Source organism: Sus scrofa, chromosome 7 (genome assembly GCF_054392235.1).
Source record: "Sus scrofa isolate SSC_HxYL_T2T_F1_AM1 chromosome 7, Sscrofa_HxYL_maternal_Yorkshire_Landrace_v2.0, whole genome shotgun sequence".
NCBI lineage: Eukaryota > Metazoa > Chordata > Mammalia > Artiodactyla > Suidae > Sus > Sus scrofa.
Genome location: NC_139389.1, coordinates 98,691,794 through 98,719,793, shown reverse-complemented (window position 1 = coordinate 98,719,793; position 28,000 = coordinate 98,691,794). Strand labels below are relative to the sequence as shown.

Genomic DNA, 28,000 nt, shown 5'->3' with positions numbered 1-28,000 from the left:
GATACAGAGAACAAGCTAGTGGTTACCAGTGTGGAGGGAGGGGCAAAATAGGGGTGGGGGAGTGGGAGGTACAAACTGTTGGGTATAAGATAGGCTCAAGGATGTATTGCACAACACAGGGAATAAAGCTAATATTTTGTAATAACTATAAGTGGAGCGTAACCTTTAAAAATTATATAAATATATGTATGGGGGAAAAACAAGTAAATTTAAAAAAAAGAACAAAATAGGGCAAGCCTTCTGAGTTGTGTAGGTCAGCAGGCAAGTGCAAGGTGCCACTTAAAGGAAATCTTCTCACCCTCTGGAATCCTACTATTAGAATTTCACTTTGTATTGAAGCGTTTGAAAAAGCATCAGAGTATTCTGTTGAAATGCAAATAACTCGGTTAAAAATGAAAGGCTTATTCTATTTTAAAATATCCTAAATGTGGCAATCCTGTTATAGTTCAGCTTGGGCTTCTTTTATGTTTAGTGAAAACAAGCCCGATTTCTTCATTTTCTTTGAGAAGAGTTGGGGTTACAGTAGAATAAGGGCTTCAGTCTGAAGAACAGGAGTCTTGTGTGAGGTGTCTTGTAACAAACTGAGAACTTCCTCCAAGGCCTTAATGTCTCAGAAGCTCATTACCCCCTTGGTGAAAGTTGGGCACATTTAGATCTGTGCTGTCCAACACCCACCAAATTTAACTCATTTCCTCAGTCACACTAACCACATTCCACATTCTCAATAGCCTGTTGTGGCTGATGGCTACTGTAATGGGCAGCACTGAAAGTTCTCCTGCACTGTGTGCAAAGGCAATGCCTTCATTTCTTTTAAATTTCTAACACTTTTTAGTTTTGAATAGAGATATTGTTTAGAAGAAAAATTAACTCACATTTGTGATGTGTTGAGAGTCATGATGGTAGATTGTATTTATGGAGGTTTGCAGACAACCACTATATTTATCTATCCACTTACTTTCTTCAATTCCTCATCACCGCCCTATAAGGTGGGAAGCACTGAGGTTGAGAGGGATTAAAGGACTTGCAGGAGATCTGAACTTGGATTCAAACCTAGGCTGGTCTAAGGCTGAAGTATGGGCCCCAGTTTTGTTTTTTTTTTAATTTTTATTCAAGTATAGTTTATTTATAGTGTTGTGTTAATTTCTGCTATACAGCAAAGTGATTCATTTCTATCTATCTATATCTATATAGATATATATACTCTTTGCAAAAATTTTATTTCCTGGAGTTCCCTTGTTAATTAGTGGGTTAAGGATCTGGTGCTGTCACTGCTGTGACTCAGGTCACGTCAGTGGCATGGGTTTGATCCTTGGCCTGGGAAATTCCACATGCAAAAAAATAATCTTTTCCATTATGGTTTATCATAGGACATAGAATGTAGTTCTCCGGGCCATACAGTTGGATCTTGTTGATTATCCCCTCCATGTATTACAGCTTACATCTGCTCTCCCCAGCCTCCCACTCCATCCTCCCCCAAGCCTCTCCCCTTTGGCAACCACATGTGTGTTCTCTATTGGACCCTAGGTTTTGTCTTCTGGAATACGCATATGCTAAAAGATTGTCAGTTTACTACGCTTCAGACAGAAGCTCACTGACCCCTTATTGCTGCTGTCCTTTACCTTCTCTTCTGGAAGGTTTTATCATCTGGGTACAATACACATTCCCCCTTTCCAGAGGTAACTACTGTTAATATTTTGTTAACGAAGTTCGCCCTTCCAGAAGCTTCCCTGTGCATAGAGCCATATGGATGCCATTTTCATATGTGGCTGGTACATGGACCCGCATAGGATACCTCTTCAAAGCCTGATTATGCTTGCTTCTTTGAATTTCAGTTCAGTAAAAGTCACAAACTCTTTCGGGAATTTCTTTGCATTAGAATCTGATGGAAAACTTTCCATTTGCTTCAGCCATGAGGACGGCCATTCATCTGGGGACAGTGTGGGCAAGCCCTGCTTGGAAACTAATAGTCACACAATAATTTTGAGGGAGTGGGGGTGGGAGTGAGGGGGCCTATGCTCCTTTAAGAGGATAGGGAGTTGCCTTCTGGTTTGTCAGCCGATGTGCTTGTTAGGAAATAAATGTTAGACCTAGTACCTGATATCTTTCCTCTTGACTTGGTCATATTGTAAAGAGAGCAAGTTTAAAGTCAAGTGTGTCCAGAGGAGGGACCTCTGATGCATTGAGAGGCTTGAAAGGCTCGTGTTCTGATGTTAGGATCCCTTTTTTAGCTCCATCACCCCAACCTGGAAAGAAGATAGTGATCTGACCTGTCAACTTAAAAAAAACAACGTGAGAATTTTATTTGGGACAAAGTGAGGACTATAGCTGGGGAGGCAGCATTTCAGATGGCTCTGAGAAACCACTCCCAAGAGGTAGGGAGGAAAGTCAGTATATATATGATTTGGGTAAAGGGGAAGGTACATGTGGTCAAGCAGTCATTTTGCTGAAGTTTACTACTAGTCAGGAGAAACAGACATCACCATGAAGGATTTTAGTGCTTTTCTAGATACAAAGAGATGCCAGAATTGGGCTCATAAATCTTCTCCTGAAAATATCTATCTGTTGTGCCAGTTTTCCCAGAGCACAGAGTGCCTCACTTCTGATCTCCACCCTGAGCTCCCCACAGGGGGTGTTGAGGGTCAGCAGCTGCGGTGGCTCATGATTCAGTCTTCGTGGAGGCAGATGGCAAGTGACAACCTCCAGTTTATAAACCCTGAGAGGCCTGAGACTGTAAGAAGGGGGCATTTGGTTGAGACCCAGGTCAAGAAGCTAATTCTATGAAAGATGTGAAATCGAACCACAAGCTGTTTTCTTTGAAAACTTTCTTCTGCTGAACATTTAGAAAGATGGGACTGAAGAATTTCTCTATGGAAATCATCCTGTGTCGAGAGCAAAGAATTGCCTCTGTAAAGAATCTTTCTAATCCCTGTTCCTGAAAATGGCCTGTGTTTGCTGTGTGGTGCACCCCACAGAAGTCATTCCTCCAGTTCATGCAAACAGAGGGCTAAATTTCCAGGGCCTGTCCATTAAATTCTTTTGATCCCCTTGATAACACCAGTCAAGCCAGGGTCTCTGAGCCCAGACGAAGCAGCAGCAATTTTTCTGATGTAGTAGAAACTTAACGGTGGCTGAGCAGCTGGTTTCAAATTCCCCAGCACAGAATCCTCCCATTTTGCAAAAACAATGTGTATCTACATTTCTATTTATATGCACAACAGCTCAAAAATCACTCACTTTTCCTTAGACCTCTAAGGGGAATCACGACTGTGTGGTTTATGATAAAGAGGAAAGTTTTTTTTTTCCATTCTGCAAAGAACACAACATTGGGTTAGTTGATTTCAGAGAAGAAAGTTTCCAAAGATCATTTTGCTAATGACAGCACATATTTGCAGAGCACAGAAAGACGTGGTGCATTTAGTTTCAAGGCTCCCAAAGGCAGCAGCAGGCGGCTCTGGGGGTGGATCCTGGATGACGACTGAGCAGGAATTGTCCTTCCTGCAGCATGATGCAGGGATGGGCCATCTGTTTCTAGGATGATTCCAGTAGCTGTTGGGGAGCCCATGAAAATATCCCTGTCAGGTCTTCTTAAAATTCATCTTTTCCCCATAGAGGGTATACGGCAACCATCTATATCATAAGGCAATTTAGGAATAGGAGGACAAGGAAGATGCATCTTTGAAGAAAATGAGCTTCCTGTTACTGCTCATTTGGCTTCCTCTTACCTGCCTCCTATCTTCTGTCCTGCTCAGGACTCCAGGACAAAGCTCTCTCAGAGTTCACTTTGGTACCCAAGGACAGTTTAAAGTATGCCAGGATGGATTATCTGTTTCCACTGCTCTGGGCTTCAGTTAGAGAGTCCAGTCTTCTCTTGAATTTTCTCTTGTAACCATGTATTTATTAAGTGTCTATTAGTGCAAAGTCCTGAAACCTGCTACTTGGGAGACAAAGTAGGGTCTCACAAGGGTGGACCCTGCCCTCAAGGTGCTGGCAATCGAGGCAGTCAGCTACAAGAGTGAGTGAGTCTGGCAGTCCTGCTTTGGGTGGCCTTAAGTAGAGTTCTTTAAAATGTTGACATCATTTGAAATCTCTCCTTGCCAGATAAGTAGGAGTAATTTCAATAGGAAAGCCAACAGTGGAAAAAAACATGCCAAGGAATTTTATTACCCAAGTAGTCAGGCTTGTCAGGTGTCATATTTATGTCACCTTTTGTGATGATATGGGGAAGTCCAAAGACCCTGGCAGAGGCCACCAGGTATAGACCTGGTTATGAATTTGGGTCTGCCTCTCTCCAGGTTTGTGACCTTGGGCAATTCTCTTGGCCTCTCTGAGCTCCTGTTAGCTAAACCCACCTCTTAGGTCTTCAAGAGGATTAAATGAACTTGTGTGTGTGAGAGCTACTGACATGTACTACAAGCTCATTAAAGGGTTCCTTCCTTTCCCCTTTTTTTTATTCTCTAATACTCTAGGATTTGGAATGCAGCCCAGAACTGTACAAAATGCTAGGCTTTAGCGCTAAATATGTTTGCATTCCTGGCAACATTTTAGCCCTTTCTAATTACAAAGTTTATACTTTTGCCAAAGCTGAATTGGAGGCAAGGATGGAGAGAAGGAGACTAATTACGGAGATGTAATACACTGGAGCGGGGGGCAGAAGAGAGCCACAGGGCCAGTCACACACAGAGACTGAATCATTCTGGGATAATTAGGAGATGGGGACAAGAATGAGAATGTCCTGGGGTAAATTTTAAAAATATATAATTTCAGGGAAATACAGGGGACTGATAAGAGCAACATAAGCTAGGAGGCCTCTACTTCCCGATTTTCCTTCCCTCCCTTCCTTCCTTCCTTCCTTCCTTCCTTCTTTCTACCGCTGTACCCATGGCACATGGAAGCTCCCAGGCTAGGGATTGAATTGGAGCTGCAGCTGCCAGCCTACACCCCAGCCACAGCCACAGCAACGCCAGATCCAAGGTGTGTCTGCGACCTACACCACAGCTCATGGCAACGCCGGATCCTTAACCCACTGAGTGGGGCCAGAGATCAAACTCTAGTCCTCATGGATACTCGTCAGGTTCTTAACCCTCTGAGCCACAATGGGAACTCCCTATTTGTAGTTTTTTCAAAGTAAGAAAGGTAGGAGAGATATCTAGGGGCCAAAAGAGAAGGAGGCTGATGGGGTACAGGGCATAGCTGGTACTGGGCGGTGGAGATCAAGAACCACTCGTCCAGGGTTGTGCGGTGAATCCAAAGATCTGAGTGTGGGGTCTGCTGGATGCAGGCAACCCTAGAAAGCAGTGCATTTCTGTGGCTGGGCTATTGCAAGGCTGGAATATGGCAAGGAGCAGACTAGTTTTAGGGGAAAAAAATGGAGGAGGGCTAAGAGGAGAGCAGAGGCAAATGAAGATGTGAAGCAGGGCAAATCTTTCAGCCCTGCCTGTGGCCCTCATGGCATGTTGAGGGGGGTGTCTTGGGTCTCCTCGAAATCACCTGTACTAGTTTGCCCATCTGCCATTTTTCATTTTCCTCATAGATCTGAAGCCACAGAGTTTTCTGTCTTTTAGGAAGAGGTCCAGATTTTCAATGAGTGTCCCCCTATTGGAGTTCATTTAATTTTAATGATAGTTCTGTATTTTTACTTTGGGGATATACTTCTAAATATTGTAAGAAACAAGAAGATGGATACTATTTTAGGTGTGAAGAGAGGGCCCTCTCCTTCCAGAAATCTGTTGTTCTTAGGTTTGGTAAAATGTCTATGAACCAGACTCTAAGGGACATGAGGGCAGGAACTTGTTATATTCCCCTTGTCCCCGGCACCTGGCATGGACCTTCCATGTAGTAGGTGCCCCCCCCCCCAATGTATTTATGGAATAGACAAGTGACTTTGATGATGACAATTCAGTAAGGCTAGTCTCCTAGGGAGGAGTTATCAGAAAAGGAGAAAATACAGCTGGGGAGGTGGAGTGGGTATTGTTCAGTGAAGGTCCGTCAAGGCCATATTTGAGGACAGTGGTTTGAATGTCTTGAGAAACCACTAGAGATATTAGTCAGGCTGTGTGGAGGTGGCCTGATGGTGTTGGGGTAATTCAGCTCTGAGAGATGCTCTGAGGCAGTGTCAGTGGGATGGAGTGGAAGGTTTGTTTGCCCACCTTATTTCTTTGGCATGGTGTCAAAATGTGAAAACTAGTAGGCAAAAATCTGTAAACCACACAAGAAGGGGTCCTGGGTGTTTGGTTTTCTTGATGATGACCATGGCAGCCTTCAAGCTTATATTCAATTCTGTTCTTGGCATTAGTGCTCTAAATCATTTGTTTCTTATCTTTAAGCTGTACTTTCAACCAGAATTATATTTGAATCAAATCTATTCTGGTTCAGAAGAAGGGAAAAAAGCATATCTGAAATGCCCAGCAGGTGCTAGTATCTCTTCTTGCTCTGTGAGATGGAGGTCCACCAGCAATGGGGCCCTTCTTTACATCTTCCCTTGGATAAGCCTGTGCTATGTTCTCTGAGCTTCCAGGTAGATGTGGGCAGGTCAGAGGTTTCCATTTTAATAGCTCTTACTTTTCTTTCCAAAGGAAATATTGCTTCTCAGGGAAAACAGAACAAAAGAAAACAAAAATTAAAAAATAAGAAGCTTGGAGTTCCTGTCGTGGCTCAGTGGTTAACGAATCCGACTAGGAACCATGAGGTTGCGGGTTCGATCCCTGGCCTTGCTCAGTGGGTTAAGGATCCGGCATTGTTGTGAGCTGTGGCGTAGGTCTCAGATATGGCTCAGATCTGGCATTGCTGGGGCTGTGGCTAGGCTGGCAGCTACAGCTCTGATTCAACTCCTAGCCTGGGAACCTACATATGTGGTGAGTGTGGCCCTAGAAAAGACAAAAAAAAAAAAAAAAAAAAGCTTGACTCCATTCCTTTCCTTTCCTTCAGACTAGTCTCAACTGTATCTGTGCTGTGTCACTCCTCGAGCTTTGAGGTGACAATGTGTTCGAACCCTCTGTTGTTACTCAAGGCCATTTCCAATCTGGCCCCACCTTCCTTTCCACATGTACCTCCAGCCATCCTCCCAAAGTCCCTCTAAGCTTCCGCTGGACGCACTGGCCCCCATGTAAATCTCATCATTAGAAAATCTGACATTACTGAAAGGGAGCAGAATATGCTGCCCCCAAAGATGTCGCTTTGGCATATTGATTATTTTGAATTAAGGTTACTTCAGGAACAGCTCGTACAAGAAGAAGAACACTCTGATCTTCTTTTCTTCCCTTGAAAGCAGGAAATAAATCTCCCACATGAAAGGTACCCTCTCTGTACTGGGAGGCAGAGGGCTTATCACAAGAAAAAAGGAATTTAGAGTCAAGAAGCTGTATACACAAATCTAGTTACTTCTTCACTAATTTACTACCCTAAGTCCAAATCCCTCTGTCATGTCAATTCCTTACACATTTGTCGTTTCTCTGTCTAAAAGGTATAAAAGCTACCTGTGTTGGTCATCTCTTTGTGTCTCATATTTTTATGAGACCTTGTACACATAAAATTAAATTTGTTTTTCTTCTGTTAACCTGTCTTATGTCAGTGTAACTATCAGGCCAGCCAAAGAACCTAGGGAAGAAAAGATCATTTTTGTGCCCCTATGTTACCCAAATCTGCTGCATAATTTTGTCAGTATGCGAATTGACCTAGGGCACACATGTTTCTAAGTGAATGGATAGGGATATTTTCAGTTGTTGCTTATGGTACATACTCTGCGGAGTGTGTTTGATTGTAAGGTAAAATGGAATTATAGAGGAATGTTCTGCTATAGAGGAAGCCAGGATCCCAAGGGCCCTGGTTGGGGGTTCTGTTGTCTGGTAGGCAGGCCCTATGGGTGTCACTAGACTATTATGTACATTTATTTTTTTTCTTCAAGCTAGCATTGGTTTCCAAGAATCACTGCAGCAGGAGAGGCAATAGGGTGTCGGGGAGGAAGCTTGGTCAAGGTGGAGAGTTTGCATCTTGACTCTCAAATTTACTAATTGTGTGACCTTGGCAAGTGACTTGACCTCTCAGTCTGTTTTCTCATCTGTGGAACAGAAAAAGTAGGGTAACTATCTTATAGTGTGGTGAAGTTGAAATGAGATGATAAATCTGAGGTACCCAGATAAGAAAGTGTTTCTTTCATTCTACCTTGAAGACAGTATGTTCTGTCTGGGTGGTATTTGCCAATCTTCCCTCGTTTTTGCATGATCTTCAAGATTTTTACCATATCCCTGGCAAAGATCATATTCTCACTTAATTTTTAAAAAAACAATCCACTCACTGTTATTAAAGGAATACACTTATTTAGGAAGGAAATGATTTTTGCCCTGTAAATATAGGATACCTGTAAAAAAAACACAGTGAAAAACAATGCTATGTTATGTTATTGATGTTTAGCTAGATACCATTGCCTGCTAAAAGCTCTGAATCTGAGGCTTGTTTTCACTTTATTAAAAAGGGCAGTTAGCAAGTCAGCAAGTAGGTGGTAGAGCTGTGCTGGACCCCCAAAGGGGACTTTTCCTTTGACAATCAAAAGGGATTGAAAGAACATTGAAAATGCACTTTTTCTTCTATTCTATTTGATGTTATTTAATGCCGTGTTCAAAAAATCTCTTGTAATCGTGTCAGGGACCAAGAAAGGTAGCATCTTCTACTCTGGGAAATGCTGCCCTTGGGCAACAGTCTCCTGGGAGTGTCAGGTGGGGGAAATTTCCCTTTCAACCCCTCTTGAGTCCTTGTGGCTGGACTAATAATAAAATTGATGCAAGACAGATGAACAGAAGAAACAAATTTCAATTTGTGCTTATAGAGGTCCCATAGAAATGAGGCCTAAGAAGTGGCCAAAGTAGGTGCTTTTGTATCTTTTAGACAAGGAAACTATATATTTGTGAGGAGTTGACAGGACAAAGAGACCTCGGTTTTGGGTGCTCAATTAGCAAAGAATCTAGGGTTTGGGCTTGGGGTAGTAAATTAAAGAAGTGACAAGATTTGTTTACATAGGCTTCTCGGCCTGAGTCCCTTATCTCTGGTGATAGGGATATTCTTCCACCTCCAGATGAACAGAATGTACCTTTTACATGAGAGATTTATTTCCTGCTTTTAGGGAGACAGAAAGGAAGGTCAGAGTGTCCCTCTTGCATTGGCTGTTTCTTAAGTAACTGTAATTCAAAGTAATTTACATGCCATTGTGGTACAGTTCTTTGGGGGCGACACCCTAAGCCCCAACAGGAGCAAAATGCCAGGCAGTGGCTGTAGGGATGTGGGTCAGGATTGGGGTCTCTAGAGAAAAGAGCTGGTACAGAGTAGTAGGAAGAGTTAGTCAGGACCCTGGGCAGAGGCTGGGAATCTGAGCAGGGCTCTAGCAGCGTGGAATGCTAAAAATCCAGAGACTCTTACCTCAAAGGCTGCAGATTTTCTGCTTGTGGGGTGAGGTAAAGTCTCTTAGAATCTTTTTGGCTCCTTAGGCATTGCTGCAGAGGTTAGTGAGTATGTAGAAACGCATATCTATGTGTCATTCATTTCTGTAATAATAGTTATTTTTATTGAGCTCTTTCTTGGTGATAGGCACTGTGCTATACTTTTTGAAAATATTAACTTGTTTAATTCTCATAACAACCCAATGAATAAGAAGCCACAGTCTTTCATTTCACACATGAGGAAACTGAAGCTTAAAAGTGAAACAGCTTGCTCTGATTCTCAGCACTTGCAAGTCAGCAGAGCTGGTATCTGCAAAGGTATGCAGTGGGCAAGAGTTGCTTTACAGTATCACTCCAAGGCAATGCATACCATTAAAAATGTTTTTCTTAATCAAATTACAGTAGGGTTGGTAAGATGGTCATTATCTGTCTCTGTTGGGGCTCCCTTCCCACTCCATTGTACTACTTAAGTCGTGTCCCAAATGGTGGAGATAGCATGCCCGGCTCTTGGTTCATGGCTGCAGCCACAGAGGTTGTGCTGGTTCTTTCTGCCACTCAGTATTGCCCATGGGAACAGGTTTTCTGCCATCTACTGGGCAGTTCTGGTTCAGATGGATACAGTGACATCACTCAACAATTCTTGACTCTCCATAGGTTGTGCTACTGGGTGAGACCCTCGTTGCTGATCCCAGGGCTGCAGGGTTAATAGCCTCCATGGGCACCCACAGCCTGTCCTTTATCCATAGTGCTGCCTGCAGGAGGGACAAGGTTTTATCTTCTCTCAGGGAACTCACATCCCCCTGCTTTATGGTCACCTTCTCTCAGGGCTTGGGCACCTCCCTGCAAGTTAAAGTACCAGCCCCTCTTCCCCTTCCCTTCTAGCTTAGCTCCTAGAAGGGTCTAATTGCCTGAAGACCTGGTCAAGGGCTTCTTTGGACTTGTCCTTGAATCGCAAAGAAATTGTTAGCTGCTTCCTGGGGTAAGAAGAGCATGAACCAGAGGTTCTTGACTTTGAGTGAGCATAAGAATTACCTGCAGAATTTGTTGATAAACCAGATTTCTGTTTCAGAAGGTTTGGAATGGGGTCTAAGAATCTGTATTTAATTAGTGATACTCCTATAGGTGGTTTGAGGACCACACTGTGGAAAACCCTGACCTGGCTTTAGAGCCCAGAGGAACAGAGAGGGAGAAAATGAGCATTTCATGGATTATTAGGTCAACATCTGTTAAGATCATCCCACTAGATATATTTGCATAACATAAGTACGTATTTATGCTATATAATATTATGGAAGCTAGTTGTATATACAATGATGTAAATACATGATTTACCTAGGATTTTCACTTACTGTTATAGTTTGATCATTTTCTTTTTTCTTAATAAGTCCTTCAAAACTCATAATTTTTGCATCACCATAATATTTAACTATATAAATATACTAACATTTATTTCCCTGGTCCCTGTCCTTTAACACACTATTGTTTTCCAGGCTTGATGTTCTAAATGATGCTTTGATTAACATACTTCTCCATAAATTGTTATTTTGCTTTTGAATTTTAAAACGAAGAACCATTCTGAACAGTCAAATTGAGGCTGGCGTTACTTTAAAGGCTTTGGTATGACTTTAAAATATTCGTTTCTTTTTTTCCTCCAACAAAAAGATCAGGTGATTTGATTTTTATTGAAGAACCAATTATTTCTTACACCTTGGAAACTAGCTTTCTGTTTTGACACAATAGAATAGCAGGATGATTCAGCTAAGAAGAGAGAAGTACTTTTAATGTCACACTACTGAGCCCACACTGTTTTAAGTGGGACAAGGACATGTCTTCTGATACCAGCCAGGTTAAGTCTTGATATTTTCACCTCACAGTAGATGTAACTGACCCCAGAATCATCAAGCAGTGTATTTCAGGAAGCATCGCAGGTGGTTAACACATATTTTATAGTCTGCAAATTGATATATAACTCAAGTAGTCCTTTGAACCACTACACCCCGGGCAACCTCAGCAGGGGACCTTGGTGATAATAGAAGGCCAATAGGGAAGTGGAAGAATGAATGACTCCGCATAAAAGGAGGCATCTTCAGGATGTCAGCTGACCTGACTTTTTTTGGTAAATAAAGGTAAATCAGTTGGTCTGTTTACAGCAAGGGCAGGGCACTCTAGCCCAGGGGCTGTTTTTTACTTTCTTTCAGGCAGGCGCTAAATAACTATTAACCCTTTTTATTGAGCAAATGTTTTCAAGGACCTTCTATGTTTAAAGACTTTGTATTTGGTGCTAGAGTTTAAAAAATTAGTAAAACCCTGGACTTTGTCTATCTTAGAATTACTCACAATCTCCTGGCAGAGAGACGCATAAACGATTATGGTATGATGTGATAATAGAGAGATATGCAGAATGCCATGGGACCTCTTGGAGTAATTCTAAATGTTCAAGAATAAAGAGCCATCACATTGCCAAAAAATGCTTAATCGATTTGGAAATGCTTCTCTTAACTTAAAATGGACACTATCCCAGATATTAAAATAATGCTAATACAATGTTTTGTATATTATCTAGGTAGTTCAAAGCATTGTCACAAATACAGAAGAAAATAGTGAGTCAGAGAGCTGGAAATACCCTTGAGAAGTCCATCATAGCCTGTCATTTAGATGCATGGAACTGAGGGCCTCATCCAGGGTCCCACAGTGACTCGATGGCAGGTATAGGGCTATAGTTCACATCCACTATGCAGTGGTCCAGCAGTCTTTCTTTTAAACAATTGACAGTGTTTTGTACTGAGCCCCCTTGCCCTCTCTTTGGACAATATTGACATGATCTGAACAATTAGGATGGGAACCTAAGTAAGAGGTGTCTGCAAAGCTGACATGTTGGATCTCTCATTGGTACCCTCTAAGTGTGTTGACCTTCTTATCTCTTGTTCATGTAAAGTAGAATTACGCTAAGGTTCTCCAATAACATTTTTTCAGGCTTTACCCCTTGAAACCCCAGTTCCCCCCTAAATCCTGCCAAATAGTTTCAAGAGTACCTAAGTCTATCTCGTGTTGGTGGACTAGTCTATCAAAGTGTAGGGTTATCTGCCATCTTCTTCTGCCTATGTTCTTTGGGAGGAAATCTCCCACCAAGACCATTGGCAGCTGAAGACACAGCTGCTGCTGACTCCTGCCAAAGGGGTTCCTAATGAGTGTACCCAGCTTTCCAAGGGTGGGTCCACATATACTGGTATCTTTGTTCAAGGGACTGTCTTCTACTGCTTGCACTCAAAAGTTGCTACCTTCTGGTCTGTTGATATACCACCAAGATTTGACTGAATCTGGCAGAAGATCTCAGAATCATCTCTTCCTCCAAACAGGCTATTTGCCCTAATTCTCACTTCTAATGTGTCCTGCATGCGAATAGACTCCAAGATGCTTGCCAAATGGCCTTTCAAGACATGACAAAAATCCTAGGATGAATAGAGTTTAGGCTCTAAGTACCAAATCAGTACCTCACTATTTAGAAGAGACTATGTTCCCTAGATGTTAACACAGGTTCCAAGGAAAAAGAGGCCTATGACTATGGAAAACACTGATTTCAACCAGTTAAATTGATTATGGAGGGAAGAAGGAGAGGAAGAACAACAGCTTTATTAAATAAATTATAAAATTATTGACTGTAATAATTTATTATTAAAATATACATGGCATATAATCCCTCATAAGTGTACAATTAAATAATTTTTAGTAAAGGTATAGAGCTGTGCAATAACCTTCATGGTAATCCAGTTTTAGAACATTCCCAACACTCCTCTGACTCAGGTGACCTTCGATTTACTTATAGTCAATCCCCACTCTCACCCCTGGCCCCAGGGAGCCACTTATCTACTATCTATCTCCATGGATTTGCCTGTTCTAGAGATTTCATATCATTTTACTTGGCATAATGTTTTTGAGGTCCATCCATATGGTAGTATAGATCAATAGTTTGTTCCTTCTTTATTGCTGGTTATTATTCCATTGCATGGATATACCACCTTTTGTTTATCCATTCATCCATTGTTGGGAGTTTGTATTGTTTCCAGTATGAGGCCATTATAGATTATGTTGTTATTAACATTCATGGATGAGTATTTGTGTGGGCACATATTTTTATTTCTCTCAGGTAGATTCTTAGGATGGAATGGCTGGGTTATTTGATAAGTGTATGTTAGGCATTTTAAGAAACTGCCATAATGTTTTCCAAAGTGACTAAACCAATTTCCATTCCTACCAGCAATGTATGAGAGTTCTAGTTCACCACATCCTAGCCAAGACTTGCTATCATCTGTCTACTAGTGTAGCTATTCTGATGAGTAAGTAGTGGAAGCTTATTGTCATGTGAAATAGGTTTTTGTTCAGGTTTTCTCACAGCTTTTAATATAGCCATGTACATTATGAATCTCTGAAAGAAAACAGTAAATTGAGTATGCAAGCTTTCCTAAATATATTTGCTCTTGAAATTATTTTTTCCCCCTTAAATGAGTGTATTAATAGGCTTAATATACTGCAGAACACATTTTGGGAAGCATTACATCATTTGACTATAATATTATTTTTAGTTTGTTCTCTGTGATATTTAATTATGAGCAAGTGTTTACCACATGATGATTTTGAATCAGATAGCATAGATACAGAGGTTAATAGAATGTAAGGGTTAAAGGAGGGTGCTTAAGAGATCTGTGCTGGGACATTTTTTGAGAAGCAGTGGTTTTCATGAATAAATAAATGTCAGTTTATTTGTCTCTGTACTTGTTCCCCAGTCCAGTCCAGTTGGGTCCCAGATCTCAAGTGGAGCCAGGCAAGGCTCAAGCTGAGATCCTGGCTACATATTCCTCATCGGTCCTCAGTCAGATAATAATCATAATGACAACAATGTTAGTTTTAAAAATTAAATTTATGTTGATCACATCTCTGCTAAGTACTGTGCTAGGTGCTTTTCATGGCTTCTCTTCCCAAATTCTCAACATATGTACTAGTATTACCACCATTCTACAGATGAGGAGACTGAGGCATAGAGTAGCTAGTGGCTTGCATGCGGGTAATGGGAAGTGGCAGAGTCAGGATTTGAACCTGGGGCCCCAACACCAGGGGTTGTGTTCTCGAACCACTCTGCTACATATCCTACCACCACTCCAAACAGACAGATCAGCCTGAAAGGGTCTTAATCACCCAGCAGTTGTAGGGTGCTGGAAAGATTTCCAGTCTAGGATTTGTCTCTTTAGAATCCCAGTCATCCTTGGTGTTCCCTCTCACCTGATAGGAAATGCATCACTTGTTCTCCTGAAAGTTCCCAGGTGTCTATAAACACACACACACACACACACACACACACACACACACACACACACACACACACACACACACACTTCAATCTGGTTTCATTGTCCTTAGGTTTTCATTTAAAAACCAGGACACACATCCCCACCAGGGAAATCTTTCCAGATCCCTACAACTGCTGGGTGACATACTGCCCTACACACTTCAGCAACAACCTTCATGGCTCCCCTTGCTTGAAGGAAAATTCCCAGTCCCTGAACAGGGCATTCAGATGGATTGCTATTTACCTCCCCAGTGAATGTCCAATAATTCCCTGTTCTGGGAGCATCTGCTGTGGGCAGATGCTTCATTGCTGCCAAAACGAGTAAAGCCATTCCTGCCTCTGTGCCTTGCTTTTCCCTTTCCTCCAGCCTGCAATGCCCTCCTCTCTGTTCTTTGTTTCTCTGAGCCCTTTCCTACACTTGGAAGTCCCCCAACCTCTAGAATGCTATTTCAGCAGAACCAGCCCATAGGGAGCCCTCTCTCCTCTGAACCCCCTGGGAGAACTGATAACCTGTGACCCTGGTCACCTGTCCCACCTCTTCAGTCTCAGTCTTCTTATTATAAACTGAGTGTATAAACATCCTCTCCCTCATAAGGTTGTTGTCCCAGTTGGAAGATGTCAAGCACACAATTAAAAAAAAGGCCACAAGGCAGGTATTTGGTAAATGAAAGCTACTATTATTGGCAGTTAAGATTGTCATTTTTATGGCTGCATGATGCTTTGTGTTGTTTGACTCTCTCACGAGGGGGAGACCACTTGAGAACGAGAGTATCTAATACAATGCTTTCAGCACCCAAATCTTGGGGAATGTTTGTGGAGGATGGGCAAACACACTCGAACCTGAGGGTCAGAAGCCCTGTGTCAGTCTGAGCTCTACAGACAACTCCGATGTGTGACCTTGATTTGTCTCCTGGGACTCCCAGTCTCTTCCACTGTACATCATCCCTCACATGCTCTTTGAAGCTGCCTTCAAATCCAGGCCCTGGTATTGATTCTCTGTGTTAATCTGGGTACCTTCTTTAACCCTCTAAGCCTCAGTTTCTTTGCGAAATGGAGAGAATAATCTTGCTTCACTATTGGCTGTGAGGATAAATGAGGTAATGCTTGTCACAGGTTCAGCTTAGTCCCCAGTTAAGAGCTGCTTTTCTGTTTTTTCTTTTTTATTATTGCTGTTTAGTTGATAAACACTATTCTTGCTAATGTTTTTGAATGGATGAGTTTCCTGGTGCTGCCATAACAAAGCACTACCATTGGGTTGGTTTAAACAAAGAGCTTTCTTATTTCACAGTTCCGATGGCTAGAAGTCCAAAATTAAGGTGATGGTTTTGATCAGCCCTGAAGAGGGTTGATTCCTCCTGAGGGCTGTGAGGGAGAGTCTGTCCCAGGCCTCTGCCCTAACTTCTGGTAGCCTCAGGCGTTGCTGGTTCCCTTCACAGGACACTCCCTGTATCTCCACATCATCTTCTCTCCCTGCGTATCTGTCTCTGCACCCAAATTTCCACCTTTTATAAGGTCACCAGTCATATTGGATTAGAGCCCACTTTAATGACCTCATTTTAACTCAATTACCTCTATAAAGAGGTTTCCAAGTAAGGTCACGTTCTGACTTACTGGGCTTAGGGCTTCAACCTTCCTTTTTTGAGGGCGGTGAGGATCACAATTCAACCCACATCAGAGAAAATGACTAATCATTTTATTCTTGAAAATACTTTGCTGAAAAAATAACTTGGCATTTCTCAATAAAAGAGAAAAAACAAAAACAAAAACAAAAAAAACAAACCCACAGCGAGTCCTCCTGACTCCAAGGCACTTGCCATTCACAGCAGCTCATTTAAATGGATCAGATGAGTGGAATTCATTTTGACAAAGATCTACTTCTTTCCACAAAGCAAGTCCCGGGACCTTTGCTCCAAGTGGTATTTCCCATATGTGCTTTTGGAATTGCAAATCTATCATTTTTGGTTCATGACATTTTTGCAGAACCCCCAGGATGGAAATAACACACCAGATCTCAGGCAGTTGGCATTCTTTCTCTGTTTTTTATAGCACTCTGCAAAACTCTCATGCTGTTTACATGTGATTTATATTCCTCTTGTGGTCCTAAATGGATATAATAAAAACAGATTTAGAATATTAATTTGACACGGTTCAGCCAGCATGGTCTAATACAAATTTATTTACTGGGGATGGTGAAAAATATGAAGGGATAAAGTGAGAATCACTCCTCAGTAAGTATTTCTTGCTGATCTTTACTGTACTGTTTCTCAAAGTGTAGTCCCCTGGATTCCTTACGGCGTTTATAGAAGTTGTGGACTTCCAGCCCCCCCTGCCCCCCCGCCACAGGTTCAGAGTCTTTGGCAGAGGAGTGCTGGGATTTGCATTATTTTTCTTTCTTTCTTTATTTTTTTTGGCTTTTTAGGGCTGCACCTGTGGCCTATGGAGGTTCCCAAGCTAAGGGTCGAATTGGAGCTGCAGCCATGGGCCTACACCACAGCCACAGCAACGCAGGATCCAATCTGCATCTGCGACCTATACCATAGCTCACGGCAATGCTGGATCCTTAACCTACTGAGTGAGGGCAGGGATCGAACCTGCATCCTCATAAATACTAGTCAGATTCATTTCTGCTGAGCCACAAAGGGAACTCTGGGATTCATATTTCTAATGAGCCACTCTTGCCCTGGGTGATTCTGACCCACCCTGCACTTGAGAACCACTGGTGTCAGGCACTCTTTACCCCCCTAGAAATGTGTTGTGTTGAGGCAAATGAGCTGGAGTCTGTCCAGGGCTGAGGGTGAGGAGACCGAGGCAGGCAAGTGTGGTGCAGAGGGCCCAGGGTTGCGCTGTGGGCACAGCGAGGGCAAGTGTGTCCCATATGCTGTGAGGTGGCATCTGCTGAGCTTGGCGAAAGGACAGCGTGGACTTCAGGTTCAACAGTGAGGCCTGAAAAGGTTGATGGAATGAGTGTGTGCTTATTGGCACATGTGTTGAGCTGGGGAGTGGGTTTCTGGCAGCCCCACTGAGGAGATCTGAGCATCCATCCAGGTCTGAGGGTTTGGCCATGGGGAGGGTTGAAGTGAGTTAGGATGTGTTGGAGAGGCCTTGTCTCTACCTAGGGGCTGCTCAGTAAGAAGCTGGGCCTCAGAGCCACTTGGGGATCTGTGTGAAAACAGCTCAAGTTTTCTGACTTGAACCAGTCCCTCTGCATGCATTCTAGAGTGTATTTAAAAGTTCCTTAGGTGATCTAATGTGGCAGTCCCAGGGAACAGCACTTGGGAAGCATGGCAGCCATGGAAAGAATGGACACTGGGGATCAGTGGACTTGGTTGAATCCTGGTTCTGTGACCTTGATCAAACCCCATATAAACATGTTTTCCTTCTTTTTCAGTTTGTTGTAGGAATTAGGGATTCGGAATGTGACACATTTAGCACAGTTTCTGGTACCTGGTAGACATCATTGGGTCTTGGTTTCCAGACTCGGAACTAGAACAAAACGAGCAAAATAACATCAAGGCTTAAACAGTGTTTACCAAGCAGGTTAGGCACTGTCTTAAGTATTTTATGCACAACTTTATGGGTTAAGTACTATTGTCTTCTCCATTTTACAGTTGAAAAAACTGAGGTTTAGAAAAATGTGTGCCTCATTGCACAGACATCACATGGCAGAATCAAATTTCAGACACAAGTTCTCTCGCCCTGGGTCTTCAGCAACTGTTCTTGCCTGTTTAAGGCAAGTACAAGGTTAAAGTGGCCATGGAACCACATGATGAATCTCAAAAATAATCTGGGCCTTGGGTAAAATGGTCCTGGATATTTCTTTGCCATACATTTCTAGATGTAAAATTGTATAGCCACCTCATAACAAAGTTAGAAAAGCTGGCATTCTCATAGCAGAAGCTGAGCTGTAATAAACCTGCACTATTGCCAAAAGCTAGATAAATTCTAACTAAAGAATCCATAACACAAATTGTCTGGTGTTGAAAAATCTCTTGCTTACTTTACATTTCATTCTTGTGTAAGACATGATCCCTTTCATGGGTTAATCAATGCTTCCAAGGGCTTCTTTAACCACTTACTCTTTATTCCCTCGTCTTACTGACTGAAGGCTCATTCATTTGATTTGAATCTAATATCTAACCAAGATTTTCTCCACCTTTTTCAGAATTTCCGCATTTCATAACATTCTCCTCTTTCCTTTCTCTGTACTTCCAGGGCATAGCCTTCAATAGCAGAACAAATCAGGCCAGCCAGCAAGCTGCCAAGTCTTGCAAGCCCCTTGTCAAGGAAAACAGCTGGACCCATTTCTAATCAATGTCTCCCAATACAACACCTCTGAATCGGTGAAGGAGACCAGACCAGAATTTGAAATTTTCCCAAGACTTCTAATAGACATTGAATGCAAAAGGATACTTAGGTTGCCCTTGAGACAAAGAGGAAAAATACGGGTGTCACTTTCATCCAAGGAGTCTACATTTAAACTTTGGTACATATAATGGATGATGGTTATTGAAATAGTCCAAACTTCTATCACAGTGCAAGGGATATAGTGTGAGAGGTAACCAAGCAGTCCCAGAACTAAGGAATGGATGACTACAGATATCAGGACAACTATGGGGGCTATGCCCCCAGTGACAACTACTATCGTGGCAATGAGTCCAATCCAGAAGAAGATGCACAGAGTGATGTTACAGAAGGCCATGATGAGGAGGATGAGATCTATGAGGGCGAGTACCAGGGCATCCCTCACCCAGATGACATCAAGGCCAAGCAGACCAAGATGGCACCCTCCAGGGCGGATGGTCTTCGGGGCCAGGAAGACCTGATAGCTGAGAGGATGGAAGATGAGGAGCAGCTAGCCCACCAGTATGAGACCATCATTGATGAGTGTGGCCACGGGCGCTTCCAGTGGACCCTCTTTTTTGTTTTGGGTTTGGCCCTGATGGCTGATGGGGTAGAAGTGTTTGTGGTGAGTTTTGCCCTGCCCAGTGCAGAGAAGGACATGTGTCTGTCCAGTTCCAAGAAAGGAATGCTCGGTAAGTAGAAATTTTCAAAGATCATTCTCTTCGTGGCATTAAAAAGTGAAAGGGAAAAATTTGTAGAGCACCTGTCATTGTTAGGCATTTTAAATCTATCACAATGTCCCTGCAGCATTATCATTTTACATCCATTTTGTCATTAAGGTATTTTTATCTCAGAGAAATTAGTAGGCAGAAATTTACGTAGCCTGTAAGTATTGGAGCTTGGATTTCTATCCAGATCTGTCTGACTCCCAACCTCTTAGTTCTTTTTTCCAAGTCTTTTTTTTTTTTTAAATTGAAGTATAGTTGATGTACAACATTATATAAGTTACAGGTACACAATATAGTGGTTCACTTTTTTTTTTTTTTTTTTTGTCTTTTTAGGGCCGCCCCCGCGGCATATGGAGATTCCCAGACTAGGGGTCGAATTGGAGCTGTAGCTGCTGGCCTCCACCACAGCCACAGCAATGCCAGATCTGAGCCACATCTGTGACCTACACCATAGCTCACAGCAATGCCAGATCCTTAACCCACTGAGAGAGCCAGGGATCAAACCTGCGTCCTCATGCATGCTAGTCAGATTCGTTTCTGCTGAGCCATGACGAAAATTCTGTGATTCACAATTTTTAAAGGTTATGCCTTTTTCCAAGTCTTATTCCCACACTGAGAGTCTGATTTCTGTCTTCTTCATATTTTTTTTTTTTTTTGTCTTTTGTCTTTTTGTTGTTGTTGTTGTTGTTGTTATTGTTGCTATTTCTTGGGCCGCTCCCGCGGCATATGGAGGTTCCCAGGCTAGGGGTTGAATCGGAGCTGTAGCCACCGGCCTACGCCAGAGCCACAGCAACGCAGGATCCGAGCCGCGTCTGCAACCTACACCACAGCTCACGGCAACGCCGGATCGTTAACCCACTGAGCAAGGGCAGGGATCGAACCCGCAACCTCATGGTTCCTAGTCGGATTCGTTACCCACTGCGCCACGACGGGAACTCCTGTCTTCTTCATATTAAACCATCTTCCATATCCAAATGACAAATTTTGTGGGGGGCAGGCCAGAGGTCTCTTCTACTCAGTCCTTTTCTCTGCATCCTTCCAGAATCTGATAGCATCTGCTCCTGGTTTCTCTTGTATGTAAGTGTCAGTGGGCTGAATGCTTGTGTGCCTTGATGATGAATGCTGGGCTGAGCCCACCCACAGAGCCCCTGCAGGCTGTTGGGAATCACACAGTGAAGCACAGATGGATTCTGCAGGATGGAGGGCCAGCTTTGCAAGTCAGTGATGAGACTAGCACCAGCAGAGCCAAACATCAGATATCAGGGCTTGAGGCGGAGAGGTTTTGTGAAGTTTGAGAGAGGATGGGCAAAGACAGTGTGGCATAGGAGGGATTCATCAAAACATACACAGGGCTTGTCTTGGTCATTAAAATCCTTCCATTCTCTAAATTTAGAGTCCATGCACTCTGATTGTTTAGCAAACATACAGTTACAGAGAACTTACTGTGAGTCAGATTCTTACTCAAGACTGAGGCATAGTTATGGCCCTCAAGAACTCAATATCAATCTAGAGACTTAGTTCATTCATTCGACAAATATTTCTTACATGTACCATATTTTAGTCTTTGTGCCCAGGCCTTGGGGAGAAAATATTGAACAAGGTGGATGTAGTCTTTGCCTTTCAAAGAATTTATGTAAAGCAAGATGAACAGGCATTAATAAACACAGAGAATAATTTGATGTAGGGACACGTGCTCTGAAATGCTTGGTGTCATTCTGGTCCCAATGCCTGCTTTTGAACAGGGATTGGTAAACATTTTCTTTAAAGGTCCAGATGGTCTTTGTCACCACTACTCAATATTGCCTTTAGGACAAAAGCATCCTTAGACAGTATGTAAAAAAAATGGGCACAATTGTGTTCCAATAAGACTTTATTTATAAAAAAAATACAGTAAGCTGAATTTAACCTATGGGTTATAGTTTGTTGGCCCCTGATTTAGAGCCACAATAAATAAGATTGGAATATAAAATAAAGAAAATGTCTGCATAAAGAATTGTCCCTGGAGGCTTTTAAAAATTGTTTTATTCATTCTGGCTTCATTAAAGGGACATTTAAAATGAAGAGAACTGTCAGATATGGCTATCAGGGAACCAGAGAAGAAGTATATACAAACAAAAGAAATGAATTGAGAAGATGTCACCCAGAGTTTTTACACACTAACAAAATGCTATTTTTTATTTTAATTTATTTGTTAATTTTTTATGGCCACACCCATAGCATATGGAAGTTCCTGGGCCAGGGATTGAATCCAAGCCACAGCTGTGACAACACCAAATCCTTACCCAGCTGTGATTGAACCTAAGCCACTGTTGTCAGATTCTTAACCCACTGTGCCACAGAGAGAACTCCAAATTTTATTTTTTTAAAATTATTTTTATCAACAAAATTCTACCATGTTTCTTTAAGTTGCAGTAGATTTTTTTTAGGAAGGGCAAAAAAACAAAACAACCCCCCTGACCAAACCAAACCATCCCCAGTTGATCTAAACATTTCTGAGGCCATTATTTTGTTTTGTGGTATTCTCAACTGAAACCCAGGCCCCCGTTAGTCCAAACTGGTCATGTCAGTAACGATTTCATGTCCTCTTGGTCTCTCCACCATCCTAGTGCATGGCAACCTCATTAACAGAGCAGTAGCATGGTTACAGCTCCTGTTGGCTCCCAGGGAAACTCTGGAGTTGAAGGAACATGGCCCCAATCTGGAAAGCACACATTTGTGCAATCTTGCTTTCAATGTTTACCATGAAGATGAGCTATGACTCAGGCCAAGAGGGACAGGCAGACCCCTGAGCAGAGATGGACACCCAATGCATTTGGGGGCTCCCCTTGTGATCAGGAGATAAGGATCTAGATGGATCCAGGAAGGTAGGTCATTGGAGGGTCTCATGAGACCAGCTTTTCTACATACTGTCTCATGTCAACCTTGTAGTCAACTTGGTACTTGGAGATCTTTATCCCATTTCTGCACATCAGGAAGCAGGCTCAGAGAGCTGTATTTAATGTCACACAGTAATTGCTGGAGCTGGAATTTCAACCCAGGTCTTTCTGATTTCAGGGTCTGTGCTCATGTTGCTATACCACACTGCCTTTCTGAAACAGGTCATGCCATGGGGCAGGCCTTCTCTCCATGTCATCAAGTACCCTGTAGATTGCTTGAGCACCATGGGTTGCTTCCAACAGAGGTAACATGGTCTGAGGAATAATGCTATGGGCACTGGGGTCTGGCCACTAGGATTTGACAACAGGCTCTGTCTTTCATCTGCCAGTGACCTCATCACTTCTTTAATAATCAGTTTTCCATGTATGGAATATGGTAATGATACATCTGTTGTGAGGATTAAATGAGATAACACTGGTAAAGCAAACAGCCTTCCATCTTGGCTCAACTACTCTTAGTTCTTGTTACTTTGTATTTTGACCATCTCCCTTTAAAGCATTTGCAGTAGATTATAGTTGCAGTGGGAGATAATGGAGCAGCATGAATGCTGGAGCCAGGTGGCCTGGTTTGAGTCCTTGCTCTGCCAGTGCTTAAGAGGATGACTTTGAGAGAATTGCTTAGCTTCTCTGTGCTGTGGTTTCCTTCTCTGAAAAATGGAGCTACTAATGGTATCTACCTCACAGTGTTTTTGAGGGCTAAATGAATTTAATGCATTTAACTTGCCTAAAACAGTGCCTGCACATAGTAAGTGCTCAGGATATCTTAGTTATTGTTGTTGAGGTTATTATTACTAAATTGATTGCTTTATTATGATACTGATGATGACTCACCCAGATTCAGGACTAGATTTTCACAGGTGCACCGCCTATTTCTTTCACCCAAATTATTTATAGTAGACTTTCAAGGTCAAGCTTCCCTTCTTTGTCTGGTGCAAGGCCTTTTCTGTTTAAGTGCTAACCCAGTTCTTTCTCTCCTTCCTCTTCCTAGCTTTTTTTTTAAGACAATTTTTTAGAGCATTTTTCAGTTCACAGACAACTTGAGAGGAAGGTACAGAGGTTTTCCTTATGCCCCTGTCTCCTATTATCAACATCCTCTACCAGAGTATACATTGTTACAATTGATGAACCACACTGACAATCATAATCACCCAAAGTCCACAGTTTATTTTTACTCTAGGGTTCAATCTTGGTGTTATACATTCAGTGGGCTGGACAAATATATAATGACATAAATGCATCATTACAGTATCATACAGAATATTTCACTGCCCTAAAAATCCTTTGTGCTCTACTATTCATCCCTCCCCTCTTTTCCCTAATCCCTGGAAGCCACCAATTTTTATTCAATGTATCCATAAGGTTTTTGTCTTTCCAAAATTTCATATAATTGGACTCATACAGGATGCAGCCTTTTTAAAATGGCTTTTTTTGCTTGTTAATATGCATCTGAATTTCCTCCGTGTCTTTTCATGGATCAAGAGCTCTTGTCTTTTCAGTGTTGAATAATATTTCATTGTCTGGATGTACCATAATTTATTTATCTATTCACCTACTGAAGGACATCTTGGTTGTGTCCAAATTTTGACAGTTAAATGAATAAAGCTGTTACCAATATCCAGGTGCAGGTTTTTGTGTAGACATAGTTCTCAATGCCTTTGCGTAAGTACCAAAATGTGTGATTGTTGGATTGTTTGGTAAGAATAAGTTTGCTTTTGTAAGAAACTGCCAAACTGTCTTCCAAAGTGGTTGTACCACTTTTCATTCTTAGCAGCAATGAACACAAGTTCCTACTGTTCCACATCCTCACCAGCATTTTGTATTGTCAGTGTTCTGGATTTGGTCATTCTGATAGGTATGAAGTAGTATCTCATTGTTTTAATTTGCATTTCCCTGATGACACATGATGTGGAACATTTTTCTATAGACTTACGTGCATCTGCATATCTTCTTTTTTTTTTTGTATATCTTCTTTAGTGTGGTGTATATTAAGGTCTTTGGGCCATTTTTAAATCAGATTGTTTTACCATTGTTGACTTTAAAGAGTTCTTTGTAGGTTTTGGATAATAGTCCTTTATCAGATGTGTCTTTTGCAAACATTTTCTACCAGGTCACATTTTTATTCTGTGACCTGTCTTCTCATTCTCTTAACTTTCTTTATTTTAAAAAGAAATTGAAAGTAGTGCCTCTGGACTTGACTCCTAGTTGATGTTCTAGGAAAAGAATTCAGAAAGAGAATTCCCCCTGCCCCCAAATTCAGGCCTCAAATCATAGACTATTTTTGATATTTTCTTTCTGGACGTGGATAAACCTGCTCAGAAAATAAAGGAAGCATCCCCAGGCCAGGTAACAAAAACATCTAAGTGCCGCTGTGCCACTTTGCTGAGCTTTTAGAAAGATGAAAGTTTGCTTCCTTCAAGGGTTGTGTTTAATGGGTCACTTGTCTAGAACTGTCTCACCTGGGGAAAAAAATTCCTGTGAAAATGTTGGGGGAAAAAAAATTGTCCATGGCCATGCAAGTCAGGCAAGTCCTAGTGCTCAGAGAGTTTTATTCTGATGGTGAAAATATAGTTTACACAAGAAATATAAAATATCAACCAGCGCTTTGCAATTATGCAATGCAGTGTTTGATATTACACCTTTAATTGAAATATGAAGAAAATAGAGGCAGTGTAAGAGATAGAGTCTGAGGTCTGCAAGTTCTAGAGTTAAGTGGCTTTTTTTTTTTTTTACATCTGCTCTATTGTTTAATGGTGGTGTGACCTTGTGCTGATCTGGAGTCTTCCTCTAAAGTCTTCCATGATTTGAGGTGGTTGATGAATGAATCTGTATTTCTTTTTAATTCTTTTCAAGTATTGTTTATGTCTTTTCTAGTTATACGTAGAAAAAAACTTTCAAAATACTTAAAGATAGGAAAATTAGGACTATCTGGTATGATATTTGAAAAAGCAAACAACATAGAATCATTGGCATCTCAAAGCTTTGTTTCCTTACAGCTAGGATAGCACTAAATATTGATGACAGGCAGGGCAAGCCATCAGCATCCTCCTCTGCCTGCATTTGGTAAATTGACACTAAAGTTTTCCCATAATTGTAAAAAATACCCCTTCAGCTGGAACTGTGGATGATTCCCACCTTCACATTGATCAAAAGAAAGAGAGTCCCCATTTTTAGGCAAGATTTCTGCTTTTGCCTTCAGAATTTTGATTTCTTGGATGGGTTTAGTTGCTCGGTGGATATTTTATTGGCTGTTAGTTTTTCTTGCCTCCGCAGCGGGAAGGCTCAGGGAGTCTTAGGCTTTAGACAATGATTTAAAACCTGATGGGGGACCCCTGAGGCTTGGTGTCTGTGTGAGCTAAGGAAGGACAGGGAGCAATGTCAGATGGGATGGATTCATTAGAATAAATTATGCATTGAGTTTCCATAGCAGCTCAGAGATGGATGTATTGCTTACAATCTTGAAAGATTATCCTTTAATTGTTTTATATGCAAATTTGAGTTGAGCACCAGGGAAGAACATTTAATTTATGAGCCACTTTTTCTTTAATCCTGAATTCAGAATGTCAATTCCTAAAAGGAGAGGTCACTCTATACCCCAGAGCCTGGCACAAAATATGTGCTCAATAAATACTTAACCCTCATGGAGACAAATACTCATGATGATGAAATCAGTCACTAGGAATTTTCATATAATCCTTTTGTATTTGATTTATATACATTCATATCTACATCTTTTAGATCATTTAGATTATTTTTAAAAAATGGATACAAAGGAAATTAAATGTAGCACAGAAACAGACTCAAAGACTTTGAAAACAAACTTGTGGGTACCCAAGGAGACAGGCGGAGGGGGGAAGGATGGATTGGAGATTTGGGATTGGCATATGGTCACTGAGGTATATGGAATGACTGGTCAAGAGAGACCTGCTGTATAGTAAAGAGAACTCTACCCAATATTCTGTGATAATCTGTGTTGGAAAAGAATCTGAAAGAGAATCACTATGTGTACATGTATAACTGAATCACTTTGTTGTGTAGCAGAAACGATCACAGTGTTGTAAATCAGCTATGCTTCAATACAACTTTGAAAAATGGAAAAAAAAAATGGAGTTCCCCTCGTGGCTCAGTGGTTAGTGAACCAGACTAGCATCCATGAGGACGCGGGTTTGATCCCTGGCCTCACTCAGTGGGTTAAGGATCCGGCGTTGCTGTGAGCTGTGGTGTAGGTTGCGGACGCCACTCAGATCCCGAGTTGTTGTTATTCTGGTGTAGGCCGGTGGCTACAGTTCCGTTTGGACCCCTAGCCTGAGAACCTGCATATGCCATGGGTGCGGCCCTCAAAGACAAAAGGAAAAAAAAAAAAAAGAGAGAACAGAATGAAAGCCAAGGGCTCCCTTAACAGTCTACACTGACTGCTATATTTAGGAGTGTGGACTTGATTCTATAAGCAGTGGAGAGCTGATTAATGGGGAGTTATTAGATGCCTTTGAGGAAGGGAGTGAAAAGGAGGGATCTGTGATTTAGGGTGATCCCTCTATTTCCCTTGATTTTGCTATTGGGAGTGGTTCTAGAGGAACAGAATCTTAAGAATGTGTTTTCTGAAATGGGTTCTAGAGCTTCTGGAATTAGCACTCTAATCTGATTAGATTTAAATACGCCATTTTTTTTTTTTTTTCTTTTTAGGGCCGAACCCACAGCATATGCAAGTTCCCAGGCTAGGGGTGAAATCAGAGCTGCAGCTGCCGGCCTACACTGCACCCACAGAAATGTAGGATTTCAGCCATGTCTGTGACCTCTACCACAGCTCATGGCAATGCTGGATCCTTAACTCAAGGAGCGAGGCCAGGGATCGATCGAACCTACATCCTCATGAATACTAGTTGGATTTGTTACCACTGAGAAACAATGGGGACTCCATTTGACTCTAAAGAGCATTTCTTGTTCAGGGCATGATGTGACCATAGAGATACTGAAAATATCATCATTAAATACTCCTATTCAAATACTTAGAAGAGGTAAGGGGAGTTCCCGTCGTGGTGCAGGGTTAACGAATCCGACTAGGAACCATGAGGTTGCGGGTTCGATCCCTGCCCTTGCTCAGGGGGTTAACGATCCGGCGTTGCTGTGAGCTGTGGTGTAGGTTGTAGACGCGGCTCGGATCCCGCGTTGCTGTGCCTCTGGCATAGGCTGGTGGCTACAGCTCCGATTAGACCCCTAGCCTGGGAACCTCCA

At 42.0% G+C, this 28,000-nt stretch overlaps 2 protein-coding genes across 8 annotated transcripts in view; both read left to right on the top strand.

Moving 5' to 3' along the window:
- SV2B (synaptic vesicle glycoprotein 2B) overlaps positions 1–28,000 on the top strand; it is a 198,491-nt gene that overhangs the window by 100,447 nt on the left and 70,044 nt on the right. For all 7 annotated transcript variants that reach the window (XM_001926765.8, XM_021099374.2, XM_021099373.2 and 4 more), the window contains one exon: positions 18,979–19,799. In XM_001926765.8, the coding sequence (XP_001926800.6) occupies positions 19,349–19,799 (451 nt within the window). In that variant the 5' untranslated portion in view covers positions 18,979–19,348. The remainder of the gene's footprint in view (positions 1–18,978; positions 19,800–28,000) is intronic.
- The window catches only part of KLHL25 (kelch like family member 25), a 665,168-nt gene that overhangs the window by 625,773 nt on the left and 11,395 nt on the right, over positions 1–28,000 (top strand). The window lies entirely within an intron of this gene.